A 21,105-nucleotide genomic window follows, 5' to 3' on the forward strand; every position below is an offset into this window, starting at 1 on the left:
TTTAAGGTGGAGTCTCACTCTGTCGCCCAGGCTAGGCTAGAGTGCAGTGGCGCGACATTGGCTCACTGCAAGCTCCGCCTCCCAGGTTGACGCCATTCTCCTGCCTCAGCCTAACGATTAGCTGGGACTACAGGTGCCTATCACCACACCCGGTTAATTTTTTTGTATTTTTAGTAGAGACAGGGTTTCACCATGTTAGCCAGGATGGTCTCGATCTTCTGACCTCATGATCCACCCACCTTGGCCTCCCAAAGTGCTGGGATTACAGGCATAAGCCACCGCGCCTGGCCGGGACTGTTTTTAAAATACATTATTTGAGTGTAATTTGTACTTTCTCCAAAGTACCAGGTTTATCCAAATCTCAGTATGCTACATTAGTTATCCTCTAGGTGTATGGACTTGTAACTGGTATGGCATCTTAAAGAAACCATTTCAAGGGAATGCATTTATGGTGCCAATTTCCAGGTTTCCTTCAACACCTTAGTAATAAAAAATAAACTGTATATCAACTTATCAATACAGGTAAATATGTATAGTCTTTCCTCTTTCAAAAATCCCAGTCCCCTCACCCTCCCCCAATTCCTGGTTAGCAATATAGAGCCTTTCTCTGAAGAGACAATTTTTTTAAGTTTTGACTGTTTACCAGATTTAAAAAGTAAGTCAAGATATACAAATCAATTAGAAAAAAAAAACTCAGCAGGAAATTTGATAAAAGGTATTAAAAAGCAAGTCACAGAAGGGCTAAAATATAATAAAAGATATTCTGCTTAATTTGCATCAAGAAAATGCAAAGTAAAATAAGTTGTCCATTGTCCCCTTATCAACTGGCAAAAAAAAAAAAAAAAAGTAATACAATGAAAACATCCAGTGTTGATAAGGATGTAAAGCATATATTTAGATACACTAAGAGAAAGTAAAAACTGGTAAAACATTCCTGGAGGGCAATTTGTCAGAAGTTATTGATATTTAAAATTGGTACACTCCCTGGAAATTCTACACCTAGAAATCAAGGTTATAGAAAAACTCACACAAAAATTAAAAAGGCAAGTCATTGTACCTAGAATAATGAAAAATAATTTAAATCAATTTAAATGTCTATCAATAGAAGACCTGTTAGACATTTTTCTTAGACATGGAATACTCAGCAACCATTATATACAATGAAATGAAAAACTGCCCATTACTCGCAAGCCGAGCGTGGTGTTTCACGCCTGTAATCCCAGCACTTTGGGAGGCCCTGGTGGGTGGATCACGTGAGGTCAGGGGTTTGAAACAGCCTGGCCAACATGGTGAAATCCTGTCTCTACTAAAAATACAAAAATTAGCCAGGCGTGGTGGCAGGTGCCTGTAATCCCAGCTAATCAGGAGGCTGAGGCAGGAGAATTGCTTGAACCCAGGAGGTGGAGGCTGCAATAAGCCAAGATTGCACCACTGCACTCCAGCCTGGATGACAGAGCAAGACTCCATCTCGAAAAGACAAACAAACAAAAAAAACAAAGTACAGAACATTATTTCTGTATAAAAATGAGCACCCACAGTACAACTTTTAAGAGTCTGTATTTAGATGTTTGTATGAGCATAAGAAAAGAATCAAACTGGAAGGATACTTATCAAACTTAACAATGTGGAAACTTTATAACTATCTGTATACTTGTTTGATTTTTCTTCCCTAATGATCACAAACAATCTTGACATTAAAAGAAAACTTAAAAAAAAAAAAAAAAAAAAAACACATGGCTAGCTGCCCACCACAGTTTCTCACTTCCCATTTCTCAGTATATAAAGCCTATACAGTCAGGAATTACATGGGCCCTGTGACTAGTTCTTGTCAGCTGAATGACAGTGTAAGTGATACGTGTCAATCAAGGTAGCTGAGAAAACAGCTATGCTTTCTTTCTCTTTACCTCTCTCTCTATACCAACTGAAGGCCAAAGGCAGAGAAATTTAAAGTACTAGTTCCAATGCTTCTCAAACTTTAATGTACATACAAATCACCTGGAAATTTCATTAAATTGCAGATTCTGGTTTGGTGGGTCTGTGTGGACCTTGAGACACGCATTCTACCGAGCTCCTGGGTAACAACAATGCTGCCAGTCTACAGAGAGTCCTTTATATAGGGAAGTCCTAAGGGCTAACAAAACCAGAAGAATGAGAACGCTGAGTCCTTAAATAACCATGTGAAAGAAAGCCACCTGGAACAGAAATATCTACACTAGATTATTAAATGAGCTAGTCCATGTTTAGATCACGTCATTGCAATTTTGGAGTTTATTTCCTACAAGTAGCTAGTTTTACCCTAATATGAAAATGTCTGCTATTTTGAACAAAACTTTAAATTTTTCTGTCTTCTTAAAAGTTTTACCTTCATCAGATTTTACATCTGCCTGATTAGAATCTTCTACACTGGCCTCAGAAGATGGTTGTTCAAAACTTTTTCTAAGTTGCTGTAAAAAAACTTCCATGGACAAAGTAAAATGCAGTTCTTTATTGTTTAGCCAGTGTACAACAAAAGGTCCAGTCTTCTCTTCATTTTCATTTAGACTCAGAGATGTAATAGATGGAAGAAGTGGAATGTCTGTAAGAGAAAAAAAGATTGTAAAATTAAAATTTTTATCTTCTAGCATATAAAACATTCATGTTTCATATTTTTATTACTATTACATTTAAATTTTGTTCGCCTGAAAGTCTTTCTCTTTCACTTTTTAATTTTATTTTGAGTTTTTTTTTTTTTTTTTTTTTTTGAGACAGAGTCTTGCTCTGTTGTCAGGCTGGAGTGTACTGGCGTGATTTTGGCTCACTGCAAATTCCCTGGTTCAGGCCATTCTCCTGCCTCAGCTTCCTGAGTAGCTGGGATTACAGGCACGTGTCACCACGCCCAGCTAATTTTTGTATTTTTAGTAGAGACAGGGTTTCACCATGTTGGCCAGGATGGTCTCGATCTCCTGACCTCGTGATCCACCTGCCTCAGCCTCCCAAAGTGCTGGGATTACAAGCGTGAGCCCCCGTGCCCGGCCTATTTTGAGATTTTTTTAAAGACTATTTTTTAGAGTAGTTTTAAGTTCATAGCAAAATTCAAAGGTACAGCCATATTCCCCATCCTATATATGCACAGCCTCCCACATTATCAACACCCATTACCAAAGTGGTACATTTATTACAATTGATGAATCCACACTGACACATCACTATCACCCAAAGTCTGTAGTTTACCTTAGGGTTCATTCTTGGTGTTGTACATTCTACAGGTCTGAACAAATTTATAATATTTATCTTTAAATCTCTGGAATACATTTTATTTAATCTCTAAATAAGATTTCCAGCTGGGGCTAGTCATGGAGCGGGGAGGAGATGCCAGTCAGCAAGAGATTCGCTGCTGAGGAGAGAAGCATCAACAGCAGCATCGTAGCTCAACAGAAGAACCCTGAAGTCTATGTGGGATTTTTCCAATCTCCCAAATCAAATATCCAGAAAATCAGTGAAGAGAGGGTTGGAATTCATACTTATGGTAGTTGGTAAATCTGGATTCAGAAACTTTACATTAATCAACTCATTATTCCTCACAGATTTGTATTCTCCAGAGTATCCAGATCCTTCTCACAGAATTAAAAAGATTGTGCAGGTGGAACTACACAAAGTTTTAATCAAAGAAGGTGGTGTTCAGTTGCTGCTCACAAGAGTTGATATCCTAGGATTTAGAGTTGCAATGGGTAATAGTAATTGTTGGTTGCTGACTACACTGACAGGAAATTGAGGACCACCTAAATGGAGAATCATGATAAAACAGATGTCAGATGCCTGATAACAGGGTACAGTGTTGTTTATACTTCGTTGCTCCTTCAGGACATGGACTTAAACCATTGGATACTAAGTTTATGAAGCTTTTGCTTGAAAAAGTGAGTATCATCTCACTTATTGCCAAAGTAGACATGCTGATACCAGAGAAATGCCAATAGTTTAAAAACAGATAATGAAAGAAATCCAAGAATATAAAATTAAATATATGAATTTCCAAAAACATAAGATGAAGAAAATAAACTTGTTAAAAAGATAAAGGACTGGCTGGGTGCAGCGGCTCATGTCTGTAATCCCAACACTCTGGGAGGCCGGAGCAGGCAGATCACTGGAGGCCAGGGGTTCGAGACCAGCCTGGTCAACATGACGAAACCCCATCTCTACTAAAAATACAAAAATTAGCCGGGCGTGGTGGCATGTGCCTGTAATCGTAGCTACTTGGGAGGCTGAGTCACAAGAATCACTTGAAGCCAGGAGGCGTAAGTTGCAGTGAGCTATCGGCCACTGGACTCCAGATCACCAGACTAAGTTATACTGTGAGTAATTCTGTAAGTTTAAAGTTGAACTAAAGTTCTATCCTGGACAACCAGCTATCACCAGGTTTGCCTGGGTGACAGAGTGAGACTCTGTCTCAAAAAAAAAAAAGAAAAGGAAAAAGGACTGTTTATCTCTTGCTGTGGTAGGCAGTAATACTACCACTGAAGTTAATGGCAAGAGAGTCAGAGGAAAGCAGTATCCTAGGGGTGTCGCTGATGTTGAATATGGTGAACACTGTAATTTTACAATTCAAAGGAATATGTTGGATAAGAACACACATACAAGACTTGAAAGATGTTCCTGATAATGCCCACTATGAAAACTACAGAAGCAAAACACTGGCAGCTGACTTACAATGGAGTTGGTAACAAGAAGAATAAAGTGCAGCTTACTAAGAGCCCTCAGGCACAAACAGAAGAGGAAAGAAGGGAGCATGTAGCTAAAACGAAGAAGATGGAGACAGAGATAGAGAAGGTGTTCAAGATGAAGGTCAAAAAAAAAGTTCAAAAACTGAAGGACCATGAAACTGAGCTCCAACGGTGCCAAGAGCAAAAAGGAATTTAAGCACAGGGCAAATAATTAGAGGAAAAACGATATCAGTTTGAGAATGAGAAAGCAAACTGAGAAGCTCAACTCAACAACATATTTTAGAACAGAACTCTTCAAGATCCCTGAAAAAGAACAATAGAAAGTGAAGATCTTTTAAACTCTCTACTGACCACCAGTTATGCATTCGTTGTCAACGCCAGCTTGGATATCAGTGTTAGATGAACCTGTCTAAGCAATCTTCACCAGTTTTGTCTATAATGATGATTTAACTGCCTGACAAAATTTTTTTTTGGTTATTGTTCTTGATGGAGGTTATGATGCCTTGACTTGTCCATGGTGTTGTGCACTTAGAAATAACAGCTCTAAGTACATTTCCTACATTTTCCTTTTTGTCTTTCGTTGAACAGATATCCTCAATTTAATGCAAGAGAACATTTTGTTGTTATACACTCATGTCCTGGTGGTATGACTGTTGACAGGATATTCCAAAATAAAAGGATACTGCAAGGTTTTCAATGAGGATAAATTGCCATAATATGATGCAAACTGCTTTTTCGATAATTATAATACAAAGGTGCCATTCAATGAAGCATATACAATAATGTAATAAATACATATATTTATATTTTATTTTATTTTTGAGACATAGTTTCACTCTTGCTGTCCAGGCTGGAGTGCAATGACGCAATCTCAGCTCACTGCAACTTCCGCCTCCCAGGTTCAAGCGATTCTCCTGCCTCAGCCTCCCAAGTAGCTGGGATTACAGGTATACACCACCAAACCTGGCCAATTTTGTATTTTTAGGAGAGACGGGGTTTCACCATGTGGCCAGGCTGGTCTCAAACTCCTGACTTCAACACTGCCTCGGCCTCCCAAAGTGCTGGGATTATAGGCGTGAGCCACTGCACCCAGCCAATAACATAATTTAGTCTAATACAGTTGATCCTTCCATTGTTTAAAAATACACATGAAAAAAGAAAAAAACCTATATGCTTACAGTGCATCCAGAGCTTTTTTATAGCAACCTTTGTTTGTTTTGGATTTTTAAAATATACATTGGCCAGATGCGGTGGCTCACGCCTATAATCCCAGCACTTTGGGAGGCCAAGGCGTGTGCATCACGAGGTCAGGAAATGGAGCCCATCCTGGCTAACACGGTGTAACCCTGCCTCTATTAAAAATACAAAAAATTAGCTGGGAGTGGTGGTAGGCACCTGTAGTCCCAGCCACTCGGGAGGCTGAGGCAGGAGAATGGCGTGAACCCGGGAAGCGGAGTTTGCTGTGAGCCGAGATGGCACCACTGCACTTCAGCCTGGGTGACAGAGTGAGACTCTGTCTCAAAAAACAATAATAACAAATAAATATATATATATAATCCTCATTTAGTGCCCTCCTTAGCTAGAATCTCATTACTAATTCATTTTTTTACAACATTAAATTTAGGTATTTTCCATATATTGGTCCTGCTAAAATAGAATATAGCATCTTTCTTATGGTAGTAACCAACAAGGAAACTTTCCTTTAACTCCCTTTTTATACTTTCGGTAAGCAGCAGGTGGAAAAATGCATTCATAGATAATTTCTAGGCAAAATTGTAAAGCTAATGAACCAATCTTTTTCTATTTATGCTGTCTATTTCACTAGAAGAGAAAAAAAGTCTTTTTACCCTAGAAGAGAAAAAAGTCACCATTCTGCATTTAGTTATATTCATATATTGCATTTCTGTATTTTTGTTTCTACTGTCAAAAATCCACATAACAATGTGATGTAAAAGAAAAGATTTCCAACATGTTTGTCACTATTATTATTAGTAACATATTTAAGTGGTAAATTTAATGTATCTATTGTAAAGGAAATTAAATTGTATATTTTAGGTCATATAGCATAATTCATTTAACCATAAATGTTTTAAAACTGAAAAATATTCATATGACATCTATAATTTGTAGCCCTGTTAATAGAAATATCTTAATTTATAACAAATTTTGATAATAAGCAAATTTTAAACTGATCCGCAAAAAAAAAAAAAAGTTGGCTGGACGCAGTGGCTCACGCCTGTAATACCAGCACCTTGGCAGGCCGAGGCGTGCGGATCATGAGTCAGGAGTTCGAGACCAGCCCGGCCAACATGCTGAAACATCAACTCTACTAAAAATACAAAAATTAGCCAGGAGTGGTGGTGCCTGCCTGTAATTCCAGCTACTCAGGAGGCTGAGGCAGAAGAATCGGTTGAACTTGGGAGGCAGATGTTGCAGTGAGCCTTGATTATACCACTGCACTCCAGCTTGGCGACAGAGCAAGACTCCATCTCAAAAAAAAAAAAAAGTCATCACCATAATGTCAAAGGAACTAGTAACATATGTATCTTAATATCAACAACAATTAGTTTTTACTTAATAGACTGATCTATCAACCTCTTTAATGAGCTAATTCTAAGATGGACTGCTTATTTGTTAGCATCAAGACTGAAGTTGAGGTTCCCTTCTCATGCTCAAGGAAAGCATTCAAGACAGTCACCTCAGCTAAAAGAGCATTTGTTCCTTGGTATTACTTTTTTTTTTTTGAGATGGAGTTTTGCTCTGTCACCCAGGCTGGAGTGCAGTGGTGTAATCTCAGCTCACTACAACCTCTGCCTCCCAGGTTCAAGCAATTCTCCTGCCCCAGCCTCCCAAGTAGCTGGGACTACAGGTGCCTGCCACCACACTCGGCTAATTTTTTTTTGTATTTTTGGTAGAGAAAGGGTTTTACCATGTTGGGCAGGCTGGTCTTGAACTCCTGGCCTCAGGTGATCCGCCCATCTCAGCCTCCCAAAATGTTGGGATTACAGGGATGAGCGACCGCGCCCAGCTCCTTGGTGTTACTTTTGATATGAATGTAAAAGTGAGTATACTGAAGTACAAATCCAGTGAGTTGTTGCAAATAATCCCTAATTATGGAAGTAAGCAGAAATTTAAGTATCACATTAAATCAAACCTGGATCATGCTGGTGTCTGCTAAACTGTAAAGGCTAGAATGAACTCAAGGAGTGTAAACAATTTTCTCCAAATCTATTTTTTAAAAGAAAAGTAAAGAAAGGCCAGGCACGGTGGCTCCTGCCTGTAATCCCAGCACTTTGGGAGGCCGAGGCAGGCAGATCACAAGGTCAGGAGTTTGAGACCAGCTTGGTCAACATGGTGAAACCCCATCTCTACCAAAAATATAAAAAATTAGCTGGGCGTGGTGGTGGGTGCCTGTAATCTCAGCTACTCAGGAGGCTGAAGCAGGAGAATTGCTTGACCCAGGAGGCAGAGGTTGCTGTGAGCCGAGATCACGCCACTGCACTCTAGCCTGGGCAACAGAGCAAGAGTCCGTCTCAAAAAAAAAAAAGAATATTTCATAATAAACAAAAACTCATCAATATTTGTTAGTGGTTACCTTCTAGAGAGAGGGACAAAGGTGGAGTAGAGGTGAAAAGTAGGCTTTTACTTTTCACTTTTTGTACAAATAACACCTTATGCAAATATTGCCTTTAATGTTTTTCTCAAGTAATATTCCAGGCTCTACTTTAAATGCTCCAATTATGACAACTAGTTTTTAGACTCATAAAAATTATTTACTCGAGGCGGACAGAATGCTTGAGGCCTGGAGTTCAGTATCAGCCTGGCCAAAATGGTGAAAACCCGTCTCTATTAAGAATGCCAAAATTAGCTGGGCATGGTGGCACAATCCTGTAACCCCAGCTTCTTAGGAGGCTGAGGCATGAGAATCGCTTGACCCCAAGAGGCAGAGGCTGCAGTGAGCCAAGATCGCACCACTGCATTCCAGCCTGGGCAATGGAGCAAGACTCTGTCCAAAAAAAAAAAAAAAAGTTACTAAAATAATAAGTCCTGGCTAGGTACAGTGGCTCATGCCTATAATCTCAACACTTCAGGAGGCCAAGGCAGGTGGAACTCTTGAGCCCAGAAGTTTGAGACCAGCCTGGACAACATGGTGAAACTGAGTTTCTACTAAAAATACAAAAAATTAGCTGGACATGGTGGTATGCACCTATAGTCCCAGCTACTTGGGAGGCTGAGATGCAAGAATCACCTGGGCCTGGGAAGTCGAGGTTGCAGTGAACCGTGTTCAAGCCACTATACTCCAACCTGGGTAACAGGAGTGATTCCCCATCTCAAAAATAATAAGTACTTAAATCTTCAAATTCATAGGTAGACCCAGATATTCTAGATCTCTTAGTCTAATAGTACATATTTGACTACAGAGATAAGTTTCTTAATTCTCCCAGTAATAACTTTTACATATTTCTGCCCTCTTTATGGAATGGATCCAAAGATCAAGTACCAAACACAAAGATTTTAACAACTATACGATAATTATAAAATACTACTTTTAGAGGTTGGACATGGCGGCTCATGCTGGTAATCCCAGCATTTTGGGAGGCCAAGGCAAGACGACTGCTTGAGGCCAGGAGTTTGAGACCAGCCTGGGCAACACAGCGATAAAAAATAAAAAGTAAAACAATACAATACTACATCCGTAGTACTAACCTTTATTAAGTAACAGTTCAAATACTATCTTTTGAATAAACTAATAATGAACTTCAATGCCTTATCAAGATCCTAACTCACAAGTCAAATCATGGTCTTAAAGGGCAAACAAACAGAAATCAGTGAGCTTGCTACAATGAAAAGTGGGCTAAGAAAGTCATCTCCAATATTTTACTTATTTGAAAACTAAAAGTATAACTTACTTGTCATAAAATCAAACTATTCAATTTCAGAAACATGTTTTGAACAATGTTTCATTACCTGTGGCTGGATTGATGCTGGCTGCAATATGAAAGTGGCAAAGTGCATTGGCATGCAGTGGAGTGTTCCTGTGCACATGATGAGGATCCTGCTGATGTGGCAGATACCCAGTATGTGCTACAAGTGCAAGTGATCTCCTCCGACCTCTTCGAAAATGTCTCAGATTTACCTGTGTGAATAGAAACAAAACCAATGCCTATATTGTCAAAAGTCGTACATGTGTAGGTTACACAATGATTTTCAGAAGTTACATATATCCTAGTTCAGAACATTTTATATGCTTTATATGTAAAAACGCCTTTTAACGTTTTATATGTAAAAACATCTTTCAGTATTTTGGTATAGCAAATTTGAATCCTGAAGAATAAAGTTATGACTTAAAGTACCTAGATGTTCTCTTAATCCTCACACAATATTTTGCAATTTTTATTAGGCTTATTTTCTTAAAATGTAGTTCCTAAAATCAAATGTTAAAATTTTTTTTTTCCAATACTATTGTTTGTGAATGATGTCTCTACACACACTGTCCTCTTTTGTCTATAGGTAACTCCTTATGACCATATAGTATTAAATAATATTACCATTGTACATGGGACATTTCATAATTTACAAAGCATTTTCGTAGAGATCATCCCATTTGATGCCATGAGGCAGGCAGTGTAAATACTGTTATTCTCATCTTTCATATGATAAAATAGTCTATATAGAACCCAAGATCATCTAGCTAAGAAGAGACAGGGCAAAAGATAGAACAAGTCTTCAGATTCCTGGTCAGCAACTTCAGTTATTACTACATGTAACCATTCTATTCGTTGTTGAATCAATAAAGAATTTATTATATTCTGAGCCATGAGAATACTATTCAAATTAGAAAAATAGTTGCTGCATAATCATACAAAGAATTCAAAGATAAATTGTTTTAAAATCACTTCTGTTTACAGGGTCGGGCGTGGTAGCTCATGCCTGTGATCCCAGCACTTTGGGAGGCCAAGGCAGGCAGATCACTTGAGGCCAGGAGTTCGAGATCAGCCTGGCTGGGAGGATTACTTGAGCCAACATGGCAAAACCCCATCTCTACTTTAAATTTCAAAAATTAGCCAGGCGTGGTGGCACACACCTGTATAATCCCAGCTACTCAGAAGGCTAAGGATGGAGAATTGCTTGAACGTGGGAGGCAGAGATTGCAGTGAGCTGATACCGCGCCACTACATTCCATCCTGTGTGACAGAGAGAGACTCTGTCTCAAAAAACAACAAGCCCTCCCCGACCCCAAAATATCCACAAAACGTAAAATAAAATCACCTCCTGTTTTCAATATTAAGAAAATAATAGGCCGAGCACCATGGCTTATGCCTGTAATCCCAGCCCTTTGGGAAGCCGAAGCAGGTAGATCACTTGAGGTCAAGAGTTCGAGACCAGCCCTGCCCAACATGGTGAAGCCCTCTCCCTATTAAAAAATACAAAAATTAGCTGGGCATGTGCATGGTGATGCGCACCTGTAATTCCAGCTACTCGGGAGGCTAAGGCCAGGAATACAGTGAGCCAAGATCATGCCACTGCATTCCAACCTGATTGACAGAGTGAGAATCTATCTCCAAAAAAAAAAAAAAAAAAAAAAAAAGAAGAAGAAGAATCTGTATTACTGTTCCATTGTTTCTCAGCCTTTAGGCTATGATCAAATGTATTACTATTCTACCTTTAGCATGTCCAAAAACCAAAAATTGACTTTCACTTTCAATATTAATTTGTAAAGACCCCAAGTTCTGGGGGTTGGGGTGGGGTTTCTAAAGATAAAATGGTAGAAAAACAGAATAGGATAAACTACTCAAGCTCTATGAAAGGAAAAATAAGTTATTTTTAGAGTTAAATCTTTGCATTCTCAGATTTTACTTTGTTACTTCAGCTAAGTCAAATGTAATCATCCTTTTATCATCATCATCAGTAAACCTAAGATTAACTTCATAATTATAGGTAGTTTTGTGTTCCAGACAAAATCTAGATAAAAAGATATTTTTGAACCAAATAGAACTGAAAATTTTCTAAGAATGATTTTCCTAGGATATAGATTTTTTATAACATTACTTTGTTACCAAAACGGCAATGTACCAAAGGTTTTAAAACTTGTAGTAAGTAATGTAACAGAAACACTCACTTCTAAAGCATTTTGAACTCGTTCTTTACTGGAAGCATTTCTCTTGAAGTTATTTGTTAAATTAATTGATTCAGTCCAATGGCTGTAGTCACCTCCGTATAGCAAACAATCATTTGGTAAAAATGTCTCTACCCAAAGACGACACACATTATCTTTGCAGCAAGTCAACAGTACATTACACACAGAAGCCCTAAGGAATGAAAAGATTTTAGAAGCAAAAATATAAATACCACATAGTATCACAAACAATTCTATGATGTTTCTGTAATTACTTAAATGTACCAACTAAGATGCTAATGAAGAAAATATCAATATGTATAGATTTCATCACAGCAAATGCTTGCCAACCCCTGTCTTTTCTGCCTAGAATTCAGTAGTTCTTGTTTCAATAACCTCGCCAAATGTTCTTTCTTTTTTTTAAGAGATGTGGTCTCACTATGTTGCCCAGGCTGCTCTCAAACTCCTGGGTTCAAACAATCCTCCAGTTCAAGTAATCCTCCCGCCTCATCCTGGGATTACAGGTGTGTGCCACCATCCCAGCTCTCAATAAGATTCTTTTTACATCTAAAAAAACAAAGACTGAGATTAAGCCACAATCTCTCAATTGACACACAAGAAATAACCACATCTTCTAATAAAATTTTCTGATTTATTGAGTGGATAGTTCCTTGAATTATATCATATGCTTCATTTCCACTTCCTATAAAGGCACCTGCACAGTCACAAAAACCTACAGTAACTACTGAGTACACTTATTCTCTCCTTGCCTAATAGATGCCGAAAGCAGTGAAATGCAAGAATTGAATATTCATGATAAAGTAAGTACTAAACACTTTCCCTCCTTAGTCATCCTTGACTTTCAGTTAATTTCCTTTTTGCCACCTCCTTAAAATAAAAGCGAAAATCAATTACATATATGTTAATAAGTCCCATAAGCATCAACAACTCAAAGACTGAAACCCTATCAACAAGGACTACCTTCCCTCAGGGAATTCAGTAACTTTAGAAGAGAGAAAGAAAAAGTCACAATATTTTGTAGTAGCAACTTGTTCCAGTATATATATCTGATTTTTAAAAACGGAACAATCAGCAGGTTTTATCAGTAACTCAGTGAGTTAAAGTAATGAGAAAAGAAATCACGGCCGGGCGCAGTGGCTCAAGCCTGTAATCCCAGCACTTTGGGAGGCCGAGACGGGCGGATCACGAGGTCAGGAGATCGAGACCATCCGGGCTAACACGGTGAAACCCCGTCTCTACTAAAAAATACAAAAAACTAGCCGGGCGAGGTGGCGGCGCCTGTAGTCCTAGCTACTCGGGAGGCTGAGGCAGGAGAATGGTGGGAACCCGGGAGGCGGAGCTTGCAGTGAGCTGAGATCCGGCCACTGCACTCCAGCCAGGGCGACAGAGCGAGACTCCGTCTAAAAAAAAAAAAAAAAAAAAAAAAGAAATCACAATACTTTCTAAAGGCCACTTTGTTAAACATACCTACCTGACTGAAAAAGAAGTTGCAGCAGAAGAGAAGGGAGAACAGCATGATTTGTATTGGTTGCTCCCTCCTTCTCCTTCCCTCCTCCATTTTTGCATCTCTCTCCCTCTGGCTCCCTCTCCTTTGTCTATTTCCCTCTCTTCTTCTCCCTTTCTACCTCCTCTCTGGGCTTCCCTCTCCCACCAATCTTTGCTTTCACAGACTTTCCAGGCCACCCTCCCTTTCTACCTGTCTCCTTCTGTCCCCTACCTCTCCCTTCCTAGCATCTTTTTTTCTTTCCTTCCCCAACCCCTTGTTTCTCCTCCTTTCCCCATCCTCACACCCACCTCACTCCATTTTTTCTCATTCTCTTTTCTCTATCCCTGTCTTGGCTATAGCTACACTATAGCTCAAAACATCTAGTCAGCAAAATTTATAAAACAGTGAAAAGGTAGGAAAAAAATGCCACATGGTGTGGCCAAATTGAAAATGGCCATATGGTACAAAATGGGATTTCTGGCTGCGCACAGTGGCTCATGCTTGTAATTCCAGCACTTTGGGAGACCGAGGCAGGCAGATCATCTGAGCTCAGGAGTTCAAGACAAGCCTGGGCAACATGGCAAAACCCCATCTCTACAAAAAATCCAAAAAGAAAAAAATATATTAGCCCAGCATGGTCGCACACACCTGTCGTCCCTGCTATTTGAGAAGTTGAGGCGGGAGGATCAGTTGAGCCCAGGAGGTGGAGGTTGCAGTGAGCCATGATTGGGGCACCGCACTCCAGTCTGGATGACAGAGCAAGACCCTGTCTCAATACAAAACAAAACAAAAACACATAACAAAAAACAAACAAACAAAAAATAGGGAATTTCTACCTGTATTTAAGTAATAGGTCTCTATAACCTACTAAAATTCAGTATGATATTAACTCTTTCCAGAACTACAGATAAAAAAGAAGGGACTAGGGGTACATATGTGTGTCTCACTGTGTGCTTGTGTGGTTAAACTTACACCGATTTCAGAGAAGAATAATGTAGGGTATTAACCTACTCTTTCTTTTCCTCAGATATGCCGGGTGCAGTCATATAAACATACAAGAACTCATGGTATATCCTCTTAATAAAGCTATTTTTTAAAAGAAGAAAACCAGGGAAGAGATACTAGAAGGTACAAGATGACAGAGTATTTCTGTAGAAACATAAACAAACAACAATCTGGAGAAAAAAGATGACAGAATTAGACACAAAACAAAAAGAAAAAGAAAATATGTACAACTCTGTGACTTAAAGACATCTGATATGGAGTAAATTATCCCAGCTTAAACTCCTTTAATATGGCTCTTATCCTAAGCATCAAACATAGCTGACCCACAGCCACAGATGTGCAGGCCAGAGACTATTTAATATTACTCCAATCTTCATAGGCTCAGAAGTCCTATTAACTATGGACTCTCAAAAGTGAGAGAAGCAATCAAAGTAACAAAGATGATGTTCCTTAATATGTGGGGAAAAATGACCAATCCACTGACCTAGGCATATATTTGCTTGTTTTACGCCAGGAAAATCCATTTACGGCTCGAGGATGGGCCAGATACACAAAAGAAAAGTCAGTTTCTCCTTGGGATTGTTTTTCTGAACTTCTATCTGGAGAAGTAACAGCTGTCCGCCAGTTTTCTACATTGTACCATACCTTCAAAAGACAGTCATCCTAAGGAAAAAAAGAAACCAGAAAAACATGCAGATCAGAATTAAAGATTAAATCAAATAGCAAAAGTAAGACTTTTCTCCAAATAGCAAAAGTAAGACTCTTCTCCCCAATGGCAAGAACTCGGGGATGGGAAGAGACGTTGGGCACAGAGGAATTAAGAACAAAATTCTGATTCTGGCACTTTTCTATTAGCATTCCCTAATTGTGCTTTAAAAACTGAAGTGTGTGAATATGTGTATTCTGTTCAAGAAAAACGCTTGCTAATTACTAGAGTATGGGGAATGGAGTCATTCAGGAAAGAGTGAAAGATAAAACTAAGGATTTCTTTTCCAGTAAGCCAAATATTAAATAAGAAATCAATACCACTAGCAGACATATGAAGAATGCTAATTATTGGGGGGAAAAAACAAAAAAACAAAGTACTTTTCATGAATTTTCAGGTGACTTTTCAAAGAAAATGTTGATGATGAAAATAACAAGTTAATATATAAATACTACATAAAATACTCAAATTTATAGTCCTAATTTGGGAAATAAGAAAAAACCAAAGGAGCCTAGAATGTACCAGGTACTGCTTTTAAGCTATAACTGAGTTCCCACCTGTAAAGTCAATCAGAATAAACAGCTCCACTTCTCTCCTAAAAAACAAAAACCTTACTGTGGTTTTAGAGTATCTTACACTCTTAGTTTGCAGAAGGCTTTGAGCCATGAGAACAGTAACTTGACTTATTAGCAGTTCATGAAATGCTCTATGAACCAATGAATAAAAATAACTTCAAAGAAATACATTGCTTTAAAATCAACAGGTAATAACAAAGTATGCACACTAAAGAAATGGTTACTAGTATCTTTCTAGAAAGCCTATGAAGTCTTATATATTAAAAACAGCCTAATACACATCAGCTAAGAGGTAATGTAAGTCGAAACTATGCTTTATTGATTGTATACTACATGAAAGGCACTGTGCCAGTGACTCTATACTGCATATATTGTCTAAATTAATCCTATGATTAATGATCTATGAGGTAGGTGTTTTTTTCCTCATATTACATATGAGAAAAGAAAGGCTCAAGAAGATTAACTTGCCCAAGAGGATAAAGCTGGTAAATGGCAGATTTATATCCAGATCTGCCCCTACGTCTGTGTTATTTCAATTATATCACACAGTCTTTTAACACCACAAAAATGCAGTCAATTTCTGCTACTTAAAATTTATAATGGCCGGGCACAGCAGCTCACGCCTGTAATGTCAGGAGTTCGCGACCAGCCTGGCGAATATGGTGAAACCCCATCTCTATTAAAAAATACAAAAATTAGCTGGGCGTGGTGGCGCGTGGCTGTAGTCCCAGCTACTTGGGAGGCTGAGGCAGGAGAATTGCTTGAACCTGGGAAGTGGAGGCTGCAGTGAGCCAAGACTGGGCCACTGCACTCCAGCCTGGGTGACAGAGCGAGACTCCATCTCAAAACAAACAAACAAACAAAAAATTGTTAATGGAAACTATTATTTTCAAGTTAAATAAACAAAAGAATGAAGCCAGCTAATGTTTTTAAAGTTTCAAAGTAAACTATAAACACATAATTTGGCAACAGCATTTTCACAATTTACCTTCCCAGCAGTGGCAAAAAATTCTCCATCTGGTGAAAATTTCATTAAATGAACTTGGGAAGCAGTTCTGTAAATTAAACAGATAAGGAAAAATTTGCACTGAAAACTAAAAAGAAAAAGTTCAATATTCTCAAAATTATACATCAGCAATTGGTTCAAAAGACAGAAAATTTTGTAAGTTTCACACACATCTTTGTGTACCTGAAAAATGAACTAGTTAGTAAGATAAACTTTAAATATAAAAACATCCATCCATAGAATCACGGAAGGAATGGCTTGTCAATATCTTTAAAGTCTAAAACAAAAAAGTCTTAACTTTCATTCCCTTAGAATGAGAGAGAATGGTTTCATTTTTTAAATCTGGAAATCTAGTTTCCAGAACCATGGACCCCTATATGCCAACATACTTCAGGGATAATATATAATAAATTTGCCTTAGGGTAATACTTACCTAATTAAAGATTATGTATGGGTTAACAAGGGACTTGCAGCAATTAGGGATTCAGCCTACCAGCTTCACCTACTATACTTGGTACATACTTGCCTTTTGTTCTCAAAGGAACTTTGGTTCATTTCTCTTCATTGCCCTCCCTTACAGCTACTCATATATATCGATCTCAAGACACCCACCACTATCATTACTTTCCTTTTCTTTGACCAAATTCATGATTAGATAGGTCAATACTAAATTCATTTGTAAAGATATCCAAAGAGGAATTCTCTCACATTTCATTTCAGATACAAATAACTTTTTTTTTCTGATTTTAAGCATAATACATTGTAGAAAAGCTGATACAGGTAGATAAAAAGAAAATGAAATCATTCATATTTTTCACCAATACTGCCACATCCTTTCCTCAAACAAAGCCAATGTTAACATTTTAATACATAAACTTCCAAATCCTTTTCTCTGCTCTCTCTACTTTCTGCAGAAAAAGGTGGGAGAAGTAGGGCTAGCAACTGAAGTCATATTTATCACCCATTAAAAAATATGACACGGGCCAGGCACGGTGGCTCACGCCTGTAATCCCAGTACTTTGGGAGGCTGAAGTGGGCAGACCACAAGGTCAGGAGTTCAAGACCAGCCTGGCCAACATGATGAAACCCTATCTCTACTAAAAATACCAAAAATTAGCCAGGTGTGGTGACACGCCCCTGTAATCCCAACGACTTGGGAGGCTGAGGCAGGAGAATTGCTTGAACCCGGCAGGTGGAGGTTGCAGTGAGCCGAGATCATACTACTGTACTCAGCCTGGGTGACAGAGCAAAACTCTGTCTCAAATAACAACAACAAAAATTTGTCATGAACATCTTTGCATATAGATGCAAAAGATGTGTATATTTTTCCAGGTGTACAGATCTACATTATTTTATTGGCTTATGATACTCCATTGCATATGTTTACAATGATTTCAAATAATTTTTCACTGCTGTTTTCTAATTTTTGCTGCAACAACAAAAAGAGAAGTGAACATGCCTGCACACACATTTTTAGAACATCTGGTTAATCCTAAGGATATCCTTAAGACAAAATACTACTTTTTTTTTGTTTTTTTTATTGAGATGGAGTCTCACTCCTATTGCCCAGCCTAGAGTGCAGTGGTGTGATCTCGGTTCACTGAAATCTCTGCCACCCGGGTTCAAGCTATTCTCATGCCTCAGTCTCTCAAGTAGCCAGGATTACAGGCATGTGCCGCCACACCTGGCTAATTTTTGTATTTTTAGTAGAGATGGGGTTTCGCCATCTTGGTCAGACTGGTCTTGAACTGCCGACCTCAGGTGATCCGCCCACCTCGGCCTCCCAAAGTGCTGAGATTACAGGCGTGAGCCACCATGCCCGGCCTACAGCTCTTTCTAAAGAATTATTTATGCAAAATTCTGTTCCCTTTCTACATGTTAACCCATTACCTATCCGAGGGGTGCAAAATACATGGAACCAACTCCTTTGAAATCTCCTCTGTAAATTCTACATATGGGACGTCTGCCTTACTTTGGTATGTGATATTTATGCTATCAACACTTCATATAAATCTAGTCAGTTTCACTTAATATCCTATTATACCAGTCTACTGGTTTATTTTCTATCTACCCCTATCTGTTCATCGCAATATTCTAAGCATCTTTAAAGCTGCCTGGAACCATTCAACAAATATTTGTTGAATTAATGAATGAAACCTGGAAAACTTATTTAAAGGATATGAAAAAAATTAAGCCTGTTGAATCATACTTCCAAAATGTGCTCTAAAAAGATTATATCAGGGTGGACGCAGTGGCTCACACCTGTAATCCCAGCACTTTGGGAGGCCAAGGCAGAAGGATCATGAGGTCAGGAGATCGAGACCATCCTGGCTAACACAGTGAAACCCTGTTTCTACTAAAAATAGAAAACATTAGCCAGGCGTGGCGGTGGGCGCCTGTAGTCCTAGCTACTTGGGAGGTTGAGGCAGGAGAATGGCGTGAAGCTGGGAGGCGGAGCTTGCAGTGAGCTGTGATCACACCACTGCATTCCAGCCTGGGCAACAGAGTGGGACTCCATCTCAAAAAATAATATCAACTGTACTCTACTCCCTTATTGACAGTATACAAATAAGAGCACCTACTTCTCTAAACACTATTACATAAGATTCATCCTTTTTCTGAAATTTCACATTCTTGATTTCAAGTGAGATCACCTTTTATCGCACTTATTGTTAATATGTTCTATACCTTCTTAAAATTTTCTCTCCATTGCCTGACGTTGCTTAGTATTGTGATACCTGTTCTTTTCTAACTAATTTAAGGCCTACTTTTAAAAACGCATTTGCCCAAAACTGCACATATTTCTCCTCATGTTTATGTTTCTTTCCTTGTGGACATTTTGCTTTATAGAAATGTTTTATTGATACGGTTAGAACTATTAATTTTTCCTAGCCTATCCATTTCCAGTTTGGGAGTCATTCTTAGTCTTTCCCTAACTCTTTAAAGCAGCATTTCTTGTCAAACAGCAATATAACATAAATGACAAATTTAGCCAAATATGTAATCTAAATTTCCTATCAGCCACATTTTTTTAAAAAGTTGAAACAGGCAAAATTAATTATTTTTTTTATTTAACCTAATATATAAAATTTTAATTTCAACATATTTTTTAAAATGTTAGAGATATTTTACACTTTTTTTAATACTAAATTTTTAAAGTACAGCACATCTCAGTTTGGACTAGTTGCATTTCAAGTGCTCAATAATAACATGCAGTTAGTGGCTACCATACTGGACAATGTAGCTCTAAAATATAAAATTTCACCTGTATTTTCCTCTAATATTTTTGTTTCATTTTATGGAAATTTTTTCCTCCATCTCACATTTGTTTTGGTATCAGGTATGAAAGACTCTAACTTAATTTCCCCTCTACAGAGCTAGCTAGTTTTCCCCACTATAAAATACTACCTTAGGCTGGGCGCGGTGGCTCAAGCCTGCAATCCCCGCACTTTGGGAGGCCGACACGGGTGGATCACGAGGTCAGGAGATCGAGACCATCCTGGCTAATACGGTGAAACCCCATCTCTACTAAAAAATACAAAAAACTAGCCGGACGAGGTGGTGGGCGCCTGCAGTTCCAGCTACTTGGGAGGCTGAGGCAGGAGAATGGCGTAAACCTGGGGGGCGGAGCTTGCAGTGAGCTGAGATCTGGCCACTGCACTCCAGCCTAGGTGACAGAGCAAGACTCTGTCTCAAAAAAAAAAAAAAAAAAAAAAAAATACTATCTTATAGCTGGGCGTGGTGGCTCACAACTGTAATGCCAGCACTTTGGGAGGCTGAAGCGGGCAGATCATCTGAAGTCAGGAGTTCAAGACCAGCCTGGCCAACATGGTGAAACCCTGTCTCTACTAAAAATACAAAAATTAGCTGGGTGTGGTGGTGCATGCCTGTAATCCCAGTTCCTCAGGAGGCTGAGACAGGAGAACTGCTTGAACCGGGGAGGCAGTAAGAATTGCAGTAAGCCTTGCATCATTGCACTTTAGAGTCTAATCCTGGATCCTAATCTGTCCGTTCCTACATCAATAACAAAACGCTTGATCATCTGTGGCATGAGAATTCATTTTACTATACTGTATATCTTTATTCTTCTTTTCTTTCAGAATTTCTCTGACTTTCCCATAGTTGTCCTTTTAAGCAGAGCTTAGAACTATGCTCAATAGAAATTCCACTCAGATTTTGGCAAGGATTATGTTCAATATGTAGATTATGTGGGAAATATAGATCTCTTCACAATAGGAAGTCTTCCATTCAAAAGCATGAAAGTCATCTAACTTTTCATATAATTTGGCAAGTTTGTATTTCATGGTCTTCATATAGGCCTTACACATTTATGTTTCTTCCTACTTTGACGTTTTTAAAAAATGTATTTGTAGAACACAGGAAATAGAAAATTATCTGTGTATAAGAAAAAGCAAACCATAGACTAAAAAGCAATACTTTTTTATGTCGTGGTTTTATACAACTAAAATACATTTATAATAAAACCACATAG

At 38.5% G+C, this 21,105-nt stretch overlaps 1 protein-coding gene and 1 pseudogene across 6 annotated transcripts in view; one reads left to right on the top strand and one right to left on the bottom strand.

The window, feature by feature from the left end:
• DMXL1 (Dmx like 1) overlaps nucleotides 1-21,105 on the bottom strand; it is a 174,868-nt gene that overhangs the window by 117,558 nt on the left and 36,205 nt on the right. For all 6 annotated transcript variants that reach the window (XR_002727748.3, XM_023197351.3, XM_023197327.2 and 3 more), the window contains 5 exons: nucleotides 16,596-16,662; nucleotides 14,811-14,989; nucleotides 11,818-12,007; nucleotides 9,666-9,834; nucleotides 2,363-2,575 (listed from right to left, as the gene is read on the bottom strand). Coding sequence is in view for 5 of the 6 variants with exons in the window: in XM_023197351.3 (XP_023053119.2) it covers nucleotides 2,363-2,575; nucleotides 9,666-9,834; nucleotides 11,818-12,007; nucleotides 14,811-14,989; nucleotides 16,596-16,662 (818 nt within the window). In the remaining variant the exon portion in view is untranslated. The remainder of the gene's footprint in view (nucleotides 1-2,362; nucleotides 2,576-9,665; nucleotides 9,835-11,817; nucleotides 12,008-14,810; nucleotides 14,990-16,595; nucleotides 16,663-21,105) is intronic.
• On the top strand, nucleotides 3,349-5,024 carry LOC111530239 (annotated as a pseudogene).

The sequence above is a fragment of the Piliocolobus tephrosceles genome, chromosome 4 (assembly GCF_002776525.5).
Source record: "Piliocolobus tephrosceles isolate RC106 chromosome 4, ASM277652v3, whole genome shotgun sequence".
Taxonomy (NCBI): domain Eukaryota; kingdom Metazoa; phylum Chordata; class Mammalia; order Primates; family Cercopithecidae; genus Piliocolobus; species Piliocolobus tephrosceles.